We start from the raw sequence: 11,319 nt of genomic DNA on the forward strand, positions 1-11,319 counted from the left end.
TTGCAGGATTCTTCTGAGGCTCACAATTGGTAAAATTAAGACTCACAGCCAGTGATCTATAAGGGGAAATTAACATCTAAGATTTTAATTACATATTAAATAGAGCCAAGAATTACTTTTTCTAGCTGTCACGGAACTCACTTTGTAGACCTTGAATTCATAGAGATCCACCTGATGCTGCCTCTTGAGTGCTGGGATCAAAGGCTGAAGCTAAAACTTTTAATATAGTAAATTAACCCTTGAGTTAGGAGTTGACTGTATCTGACCAGCTTTACTAGAAACCACTGACCACACTCTTCTTTCAGAGAAACAGCTGTTAGTAAAATTGAGATGTGTCTTGTTCATAAATATTTCCTGTTACTACTTTTTGGCTGTGGGTTTTTTGTTTGTTTATTTTGCTTTGCTTTATTTATTTATTTATTTATTTATTTTTTTGAGACAAAATTCTCTGTAGCTCCTGGAACTAGCTCTTGTAGACCAGGCTGACCTTGAACTCACAGAGATACACCTGCCTCTGCCTCCTGAGTGCTGGGATTAAAGGGGTGCACTACCATGTTTTACTTTATTTTTTTTTAACACAGGAGGTAAAGTATCTAAAGCAAGAGTCTTTGGAGGCATATATGAGACATTCTTCCCTTCCATTAGTACTCAGCTCACTTGTCTAGAAGGACAGTGTTGTTTTTCTTGACCCCTGACCCCGAGAGCAGGCCATTTTTGTTCTCTAACTAACTTGCTATGTTGCCAGCATGAGCAGGGCTCTTTGTGATGCGCTGTCCTGTCTGCTCCGCTCCTCTACTGTTCCCTCCGAACACCCTGCCACAGGCAGTTGCTTACAGTTTGTTTGCCTGAGCAACTTTCCTTTGTTCAGCCAGTCTGTTTATTTTACCGAGTCCTTTGTATAATGTGATGTCATTTGCCAGCTCACCTTCTAATGCTTTCTTTGACCATCCTTATTTTTATTTTTATTTTGAATTCACAAAGTCATGTATATATGTTTGTGGGTGCATTGTGTTATCTTGATTTGTATTTACATTATAGAAAGAATCAAGCAAGTTAATGTCCTGGTCACCTCACAGATTTATCACCTTTTGTGGTATAAACTTAAAATTGCCCTGATTTTATAAATTATAAGAGCTTATGTAACTGTGGTCACTGAAATGTGTTCCTCCAGTGTAACTGAAACTTTGTTGCTTTGACCAACATCTTCCTTTCCGGCCCTCCCTCCATCTTCCAGTCTTTGGTAACCATTCTTCTTACTGTATTTCTGTGAAATTTACTCCTTACAATTCCACATAAAAGCAAGGTCACACAGGGTCTTTCTGTGCTTGACTTCTTTCACTAAGCTTGGTGTCTTAGTTACTTCTCTGTCACTGTGAAGAAACACCATGACCAAGACAACTTGTAAGCACATTCAATTTGGGCTTACTGTAAGCAGAGGCTGCTCGCTTGTTTCCCGGCTGCCCAGACCCAAATAATAACACACAAACTATATTAATTGCAACATTGTTTGACCAATAGCTTAGGGGTATTTCTAGCTAGCCCTTACATCTTAAATTAACCCATTTCTGTTCATCTGTGTATCATCACTCCTACCGGTAAGGTTCTGCGTGTCCTTTTCCTTTGGCAGCTACATGGCATCTCCCTGATTCCGCCTTCTTTCTCTCTCAGATTTCCTACCTGGCTTTACTCTGCTAAGCCATTGGCCGAAAAAGCTTTATTCATCAGCCAATAAAAGCAACACATACACAGAAGTGCATCCCACATTAGCTTACAGTTTCAGAGGGTGAGTCCATGACCATCACGGCGGAAAGCGTGGCAGCAGTCAGGCAAGCATGACTGGAGCATTAGCCAAGCGCTTACATGTTGAAACAACCAGAAGGGAGAAAGAGCTAACTGGAGTGATGTGGGGTTTTGAAGTCTCAAAGGCCACCCCTGTGAAATACCTTCCTCAACAAGGCTGTACCTCCTAATCCTTCCCAGCCAGTTCTACCAACTGGGAGCCATACATTCAGCTATATTAGACTGGGATAGTCTCATTAAAAATTCCCTCTAGCTCTACCTGTGCTGTCACAGATAATAAAATCGCCTTCTTTTGTTGCAGTGTTTGTCATGTTTTCTTCAGCCATCTTGATAGACATGGGTTGCTTCCATGTCTAAGCTATTTAAATATTGTGGATATAAATGCAAATATCTCCCCCCAATACTGATTTCAGCTCCTTTAGCTGTATACCCAGAAGTACATTGCTGGAAAACATGGTAGCTCCATATTTGTTTTTTTCAGCTACTTCAGTAGTTTTTCAAAATGCTTTATGATTAACAGCCTACAAGGGCCCTTTTCCTCCCTGTTCACCAGTACTTGTCAGCATGTAACTTCTTAGGAATAACTAGTCTAGTAGGCAAGAGATGATTCTCATTGTGCTGTTAATGTACAGTTCTCTTCTGATTAGCAATCTTAAATGTTTTTTATAGCTGCAGGCCATCCATCTCCCCCCCTCCCTTTTGGAGAATTGTCTCTTCAGAACCTTTTTCATTTTTAAATCAGGGTATTTGTTTTCTTGCCATTGAGGTGGTTTTTTATTTGTTTTTTTGTTTTTGTTTTTGTTTGTTGTTGTTGTTGGAGGCTTTCTAAACATTTTTATTTATTTTTTAAAATTTCATTTTGTATTCTACTACAGTTTTCTCTCCCACTCCTCCTCCTGCCCCTCCTTGCCTTCCCCCCACCCCAGCCCACTTGCCATCCACTCCTCCCAGTGAGTCAACAAGTCTGCCACAGTAAATTGGGCCAGGACCAATACCCTTTCCCTGCATTAGACTGAGCATGGCATCCCACCATAGGGAATGGGCTCCAACAGGCTAGCTCGTGCCCCAGGGACAGATCCTGGTCCTACTGCCAGGGCCCCTCTATGTCCAAGCTTCACCACTGACTCCCACATACGGAGGGACCTACTTCAGTTCCATGGAGACTCCACAGCTGTCATCTTGAGTTCATGAGTTCCTAAGAACTTGGTTCAGCTGTCTCTGTAGATTTCCCCATCATGATCTTGACCTCCCTTGTTCATATCTTTCCTCCTCCCTCTCTTGGATTGGATTCCTGGAGATCGGGCTGTTTCTTGGTTGTGGATCTCTGCATCTGGTTCCATCAGTTGCTGGATGAAGGCTCTATGATGCTAGTTGGGGTATTCACCAATCTAGTTACAGGGGAAGGCCAGTTCAGGCACCCTCTCCACTGTTGCTAGGAGCCTTATCTGGGATCATCCTTGTAGATTCTTGGGAATTTTCCTAGCATCAGGTATCTCCCCATAGTGGCTCTCTCAACCAAGATCTGTCTTTCATTACTCTCCCACCTTGACCGTTCCGTTCCCTCGTGTTCTCATCTCCTGTCCCCTCCCCTTTGCTGCTCCCCCTTGTCCCCAGTTTACTCAAGAGTTCCTTATACATTTTGGATATTCTTTGAGTAGCTGACTCCTGGCTTTTGACCACTGCTGCATAGAATATTGGGACAGAGCAGTGGTATGAAAGCATCTTTTTATAGTGCCTAAGAAACATTTCCATTGTTTAGTCATTGCAAAATATATGATTTTACTTTTTACAAATATGCAATTTTAATATAAACTTCACTTCAAAAATGTGCCCTAATGAAATTTAAATAACGTAATGATAATCCATTAAAAATGCACAACTTATCATTGAAAAAAATTGGAAAAAGGTACATAGGATCATAGTTTTCAAATGCGTGACTCTTCAGTTGCCCCAAAATGTAAAAATAATGTTCTTATCTTAATTAAAAAGAATATGAGTGGGCTCTCTGTAAAGAACATTTACATCATTTTTCTTATTTTTCTCTTCCATTTTCATTTAGAAGCAGTGTGTTTCTAAATGTAGTCATCACTCTATCATATATAGTTCTCTACAACAAAAATGTGTACATAAATTGAAATTTTTTAAATTGTTTTTTCTGTGACATAGGTGTTTTAAGCATTTTTCTTATTTGAGCTACCTTTATAATATTATTTCTGTACATTTGATTAAAATAACATACATTATACATTTTGTTAAATAATTAACTGTCCATAAGTAAAAGCTCAGTGGAAATATCTCTGAATAAGATGAATGGGCTTTGCGGGATAGTTAAAATGTTAGCTGTGCTGGGTATTCATAGGACCTCTGGCTTCTTGACAAGTGCTCCACTGAACTGCACCTCAGGCCCAAGTCATGTTTTGTGTTTGAGAGAACAGCGTTCAACATCAAGTCTGTTGTCCGTTTTGTTTCATTTCTTTCATTCCTATCATCAGTAATGAGTGGTGTCCTAATACCAGGATTCACCAAAACTGTGTTCTTAATTTAATAGCAAGGATTTTTGTTTCTTGGGACACAGCACCCTAATGAAGTATTTTGATAAAACTGTCTTAGTATATCAATTGTTTTTTTTTTAAGCAAAGGAGTAAAAGGTTAGTTGAATTAATAGTCATTTGCTACACCTTGGTCAAATCTTTTGGTTATATTTCTTGGAGATGTGATGTAATGCCAGAGGCGAATACTTTTATAAACCAAGAGAAGAATATTTGAAGATAACACAGAAGGAGGAGAGTGGTGAAATCCTTAGCATGGGATGCCCTACCGGCAGGCAAGCACAGGAGGGAGGAGCTTGCTCGGGAGGGGAAGCTGGGGCTGGGCTCCCTTAAATGACCAGTACTGGAACATCCCCTCCGAGCTCTTTGCATGCTCCCTGGCCCCTTCTTTGAGGATTTATTTTTGTTGTTGTTGTTTTTTCAAGACAGGATTTTTCTGTAGCTTTGGAGTCTGTCCTGGATCTCACTCTGTAGACCAGGCTGGCCTCAAACTCATGGAGATCCTCCTGCCTCTGCCTCCCAAGTGCTGGGACTAAAGGCATGCCCCACCACTGCCTGGCGTCTTTGAGGAATTTATGGTGTTTGTATCTTTTTGGATGGATGTAGTCTTACTTTCTTTGGGTTTTAATTCCCTAAATATCTTCCCGTATCTATTTACTGGAATATCAGTCTCCAAGTTGCTTAATAAGTATTGTGAACTAACGTGAAGCGTTTGCTGAAGACTAGATTTCTGAGCCAGCACGTACGAGATAGATGAAATAGGAGTTACGTGGACTTCTTGTGTCTCACTGCGAAGCATACCTGAAAGTATCCTTCTGGTAGGAAGAGTCTTTCTGGGGACAGCATAGATAGCAGGGTTAGGAATGAGGGAGACTCTCTTCTCTTGTAGTTAGATGAAACAGCTGTGTTAATCAGCTGTAACAAGATACCTGAAGTAAGAGCAGCTAAAGGAGCCAAGGTTTATTTTTATTACTTTCAGAGGCTTCAGTTCGTGATCAGCTTGCTCCATTGTTACAGGCCTGAAGCTGAAAAATCATGACAGCAGGAATGTGTGGCACAGATGCTGTTTACCTCCCAGCAGCCAGGAAGGGGGAGAGAGGCCAGATCCAGGGACAAAATCTATCCTTCAAAGACATCCTCCTCTCCATCCGAAGACATCATCCTCTTCCAAGTTCTTCCTAGGAGGCCCTGCCTCTTAATAGTCCATCCTGTTTGAACTCATAAATGGTCAATCCATTGATGAAGATTAGTTCCCTCATGATCCAACCCTTCTCAAGACCTTTGCCACCCAGAAACCAAGCCTTCAGCACTAGTGTCTGTTGGGGATCCTGCATATCAAACCATAACCACAGCCATGTTGTAACACCATCCTCTTCCATTAGGGTATATCCTTACCTTTGGAGTGATCTCAGAAGAGACTTTCTGTCTTGTGCTAGGAAAAAACTCATTCGCCAAAGAGGAGAAAGGGAGATAAATTTATTTTTACTGAAAAAAAATGTTAAGAGAAAGGGAGGTCAATCAGAAAATGTACTAATATTCTTAAGATCTACGTTGTATTACTTAGAATCACCGCACATGCAATCTCATTTAAGATGAGTAGGACTGAGAGAGAATGATTGTTTTGGAGGGCTACACAGGGCATTGCAGTGGGAGAAAGAAAGCTTGGTTTGTATCTGACAGACATGGTAGCACATACTTGTAATTTAGTTCTTAGACTGCTGAGGCAGAAGGATTGCAGATTTGAAGCTAGCCTGAGCCACATAGTGAGATCCTGTGTCAGGAATCAAAGTGGTTGGTGGTGGGAAAATGGCTTGATTTGTTCACCAATAAATTAAATAGTATTTTGGTGTGAAAATTGATATATGGATATATTTAATGAGTAAAACCAAAAGTATCCTTAATTTTTTAGTATTAGACAATTTATATAGCACATTAGCAATGCTTTTATTAAGCTTTTTACTATCTAATTTAAATCATGTTATGCCTTACCCTGTAGTGTTATTTTAGATGCCTTTGCCTTACCTACTTATTAGTAAAAACTGCATATTACAAACATGCATTAGATTTTTAAAATGCCTACTGCTCTTTAGATTCTACATACCAAAGCAAAATAATTGATATAGGTAATTTGTTTAAGAAACAGTACAAATATATTAGGCAAGATAAAGAACTCAGTATCTCTTGTGCTTGTTCTTAGTGCTTAGGTGCAGGTGTGATTGTGCATTGGAGACATGCATTTTGAAGGGAGACCTAATAACGCCATCTCACCTCTGCATAGCTTTTGAGTAGCAGGTAGGGGTGGCCCAAGCGTCCTTCAGTTTTCCTTTCTGTGCCTCATCAACTCTCCATTATTTTCCAAGTAAAATAGTTGCTTCAGAGAGTACTTTTTGTTATGACTTAAAATGACAGTCCTTTTCTTTCCCAGTTGAGATTGTTGCCTCTTGAATTCCAAGGGTCTCTGTTATTCCCAAATTAGAAATAGAAATGTACTTTTTAACAGAAATGGTGTTGACATAGGTAGCTAATTATGCCTAACATAGTAGTGTTTGCAGCCCTAGTTTTAAAAATCAGACTTTTATAGGGTTTTTTATTTTCTTCAGGGATCTAAAGGACGCTTTCATTTCTGTGAAACGGCGTGATTTCTTCCTTCAGACTCTCTAGCTGGAAGCACGCCATTCCCTCTGTTCCTCTTTAGTCTTCCCCAGGCCAGCTTCTGCCTCACGTTAATAAAGTTTAGACTTGTTCATCTCAGTGTAGCATCTGTATTAAATGCAGACTGTCTTGTTTAGCCGTGTACCTCCTATTGACAAAACCTTGGCTTTTGTTTGGTCAGTTCTCAGTAAAACATTGGATGTTCCAGAAAGGCCAGAAAGGCTTTGCATGGTTGATGCCAAAGTAGTGTGTTTTAAGATAGTCAGCTATGAGCGCAGTAACCTCACTCCACATCAGTTGTTGTAGGTTGTCTTTTAGGGTGGACGGACTCTGATGGGTTTTGAGGTTTTTTTTAAAACAAATAGATAAGGTCTTGAAAATAATAAAACACATTAATAACCGGGCAGTGGTGGTACACACACCTTTAATCCCTGCACTCGGGAGACAGAGGGAGGTGGATCTCTGAGTTTCAAGGACAGCCTGATCAAAAAACGAGTTCCAGGACAGCCAGGGCTACACCAAGAAACCCTGTCTCAAAAAAAAAAAAAAAAACAAAAACAGAAACAAAAACATTAAATCAATTTAATTTGGTGACTATAAAAGGTATTCATAAAGTTTAATCTACATATTAGAGACTTTCACTTTCATATTCTATATTTCCTATTGCCATTTTATGAGTCAGTGATCCAGAAAATGCACAAAAATCTGTTACAGAGATAATTTTATGTAATTTTTGAGGTTTTATTTATTTTTATTTTATGTGTATGTGTTTGTCTCACTGTGTGTCTGCATCATATGTATGCAGTTGCCCGCAGAAGTCAGAAGAGGGCATTGGATTCTGTAGAACTGGAATCACAGTGTGAGCCACTTATGTAGGTTCTGGGAATTGAGCCTAGGTCCACTGGAAGATCAGCCAATATTCTTACCTGCTAAGCCGTCAATCCACCCCAGTTTTATGAGAGCGCATGGACCTCCTGCTAAAAGCATCTGCTCTAAATTCTGGTGGACTGTGACTGACTGGTGAAGACATGTGACATAATAGAAAGTGTACTGTATACAAAATCAGTTGACCTGCATGAATTCTAGCTTTAAAAAATTTTTTTCAATACTGGACTTGGATCCTCTATAAGAGCTATCAGTATGCAGTCTTCACTGTTGAGCCATCTCTCTAGCTCCATAGCTTCGTTTTTTGTTTGTTTGGTTTTTGTTTTGTTCTACATTCAATAAATGTGGTATCAGTTGTATTTAACCTCCCTTTGCCTAAGGTGAGGTTGTCGTATTAAGATTAAAGACTAGGAAGATGTGTCAGTGGAGAAAGTGCTTGCCTCACCAGCACGGAGGTTGGATTTCAGCCTTCAAAGCCTAGGGCAGGTGTGGCTGTAATCCCGGAACTCAAGAGGCAGATACTCAAGCTGGCCTACTAGACAGTGTGGAATTGGTGAGCTCTGGGCTCAGCAAGTGACCCTGCCTCATGTAAATTAGAACAATCAGGAAGGACATCCACACACGCACACCAGCCTTCACACCTGCATTGTGCCCACACATTGTGAACACAAACACATGCGTGAACACATATTACACACATACAAGTTCCCCCAAGAAAGACTGAGTTTTCTCATACAGTATATTTAGAATAGCATTTCTCCTCGCTTTTGTTCTCCCCAGATTGCCATGTTACTGCAGTGCTCTAATTGAAATCCCGAGTCACAGGAGTGTGTTACCACCGGTATAGGAAAGTGACTGCGGCAGGGTAGAAAAACCCACTGTGAGGCGTGATGGATGCTGCCATGCTGTGAAACTTGTGGGGCACGTAAAAGCTTGCCTGTGAGGGCCGTAGTTGCTTTGGTCTTTAAAACACTGTACATGTTATGTCCGTCCGAAGTCTATTACTTTTCCTTCTCTTCAAGTCTGTTAATGTCTGTCAGCAGCAAATAATTATGTGAAAACTATTTAACTTTTGTGTTTTATCCTGTAAGGCAAACAGCTTTTTCTTTTTACTCTAATTAGGGAAGAAGACAAAAATATATTTGATTACTGCAGGGAAAACAACATTGACCGTATAACCAAAGCCATCAAATCGAAAACTGTGGAAGTGAACATGAAAGATGAAGAGGTAGGAAAACCAGCCCCATTATCTCCATTTCTGCTGGATGGATGTTTGGGGCTGGCTCTTAGCTTTTCTTGTTCCACCCAAATGTTGTTTCTAACTGCTGCGCCTCTCAGCTGCAACTCAAGTAGCATGTGGTAAGGGCATCTCAAAGAACAGCATCCTGAGGGAAGAAACTGTTCCCACTGCGCTGTTACTTTGTAAAAGTTAGAAGCTGAGACAGGCTGCAGCCAGGTAACTTCCATTTTCTGTGCTAAAAGGAGAGGGAAGCTTACCTGGTGAGTGTCTCACGGGTGACAGCAGTCTTGCATTATAATGTCTTGTGTTACACTGTCAAAGCTTATTGGTATATGGGTTTTTGTACAGAAATATATTTTTGGAAATCTGTTGCCTAGTAATTTAAATGCTGGCCCACTATTTAAATGGAGTCTATACTAGATTATTTTGTAGACTATATTACTTTGTATTTTATTCTTATGTATAAAGCTGCTATATACTGAACAGTTGAATTATAGGTAAGAAAAGAGTATAATTTACTAGTTAACTTTTAATGGCTTACTGTTATTTTATGATTCAGTGGATGAACATGGAAATGTTCACAGGGAGCCTGGGGGTGTGGTGTGCTCAGCTGTATAGTGTTTATCTAGCGTGTACAAGGCCCTGTCCTTGTACTAACAAAGTAATAAAAGGGGAATATAACTTGAGATGGCTAACTCGTGATAGTTGTTAGGAAGACAGTGTTCACAGGTGGTCTGCTGGGTGTGCCATAGTAATTTGTATGTGAGTAAGCTCTGTATGCAGGACAGTCTTTGATAATGTCTCACCTTTAGGAAACATCATCTTCCCTGTTCTAGGTTCTCCATGACTTCCGGAATTGAAAGTGTAAATTACAATACTACATTTAATTCTAGCTTACTTGAGGCAAAAACTTTGAATGCTTTTAATTGCTTCTTTTGTAACTTATGTATATTATGCTAACTGATATACTTTTGTCTTTTTGAGTTCTTTGTTTTATATTTATATTTACCTGCTCTAATCATCTTCCTCTTTCCCTGCCCTCTTAATATAGTTATAACACAACTTTAAATTTCAGCTTTCTGATTGAATATTAGATTGGTGCTTATGTTATTATACTATGTAAATACTGCTCATTGTCGAGCTATGGACTGTACTGTGTATATTAACTTTTGCTACCGTAACAACCAGCTCCTGAAGCTCAGTACTTATAATTTCTTGCTTATATCACCATCTTGTCATGGATGATAGCATTTCCCACGTTCTGGTATTCTTTTACTTTGTTACCTGTTTGATGTTTATCTTTCTAATATTTCAGAAGGGCTGGGGATTAGTTGAGGACTCTTGTTAGCTTCTAGTTTTGTTTGGGACCAGTTCTTCTTGATTTTAGTTGGATTTTTTTTCAAAGGTAAAAGGTCAATGAATTAGATACTCTGGTACAGAAACTAAAACTAGGGTTAACCAGGCCTCCCTCTCCATAATACACCAAGTACATAAACATTCTCTTTTATTGTGTTCTATATCACACCAGCCTAAATTCCTTTGGCTAAAACAAGTCATAAGATCTTAGCCTTTTTTAGTAGGATGTTTGTTCTGATTATCAACAAGCAAGGCAAGGGTGGAAAAAAGAATTAATGATTATATAACTATGCATAGTAACAGCTACTTACCATTGGACAACATTTTGTTCTTCTTAAAGTCAGTAATCATTTCTATATTTATTTTTCCACTGTCTTAGTTTTCATGGATAATTCCTATCATGATTTCTCTTCTTGAGTTGCCCAAAAGAAATAATAAACTCCTCTTGGTGTACTCCCCAGAGATTTGTCTTAGATCTGTACCTTCTGAGGTTCCCCTTCCTTTTGCTTTTTTTGTTTTGAGTTTTTGAGACAGGGTTTCTCTGTGTAACAGTCCTGTTAGTCCTGGAAACCAGGCTGGCCTCAAACTCACTGAAATCCACCTGCCTCTGCCTCCCAAGTGCTGGGATTAAAGGGGTGCGCCACCCCCACCTGACCCCCCTTCCTTCTTCACTCCAGTCTGTCCTAGTTGTGTGCTTGTTATCCTGACCTTCTCTTTGTTGTGTGCTTGTTATCCTGGCCTTCTCTTTGTTGTGTGCTTGTTATCCTGACCTCCTCTTTGTTGTGTGCTTGTTATCCTGGCCTCCTCTTTGTTGTGTGCTTGTTATCCTGACCTCCT

At 39.8% G+C, this 11,319-nt stretch overlaps 1 protein-coding gene across 1 annotated transcript in view; it reads left to right on the forward strand.

Annotated features, from left to right (window-relative positions):
* The window catches only part of Acbd6 (acyl-CoA binding domain containing 6), a 151,075-nt gene that overhangs the window by 54,238 nt on the left and 85,518 nt on the right, over positions 1–11,319 (forward strand). The window contains exon 5 of the mRNA XM_005363891.3: positions 9,009–9,114. Coding sequence (XP_005363948.1) covers positions 9,009–9,114 — 106 coding nt within the window. The remainder of the gene's footprint in view (positions 1–9,008; positions 9,115–11,319) is intronic.

The sequence above is a fragment of the Microtus ochrogaster genome (genome assembly GCF_000317375.1).
Source record: "Microtus ochrogaster isolate Prairie Vole_2 chromosome 6 unlocalized genomic scaffold, MicOch1.0 chr6_random_2, whole genome shotgun sequence".
In the NCBI taxonomy this organism is placed as follows: Eukaryota; Metazoa; Chordata; class Mammalia; order Rodentia; family Cricetidae; genus Microtus; species Microtus ochrogaster.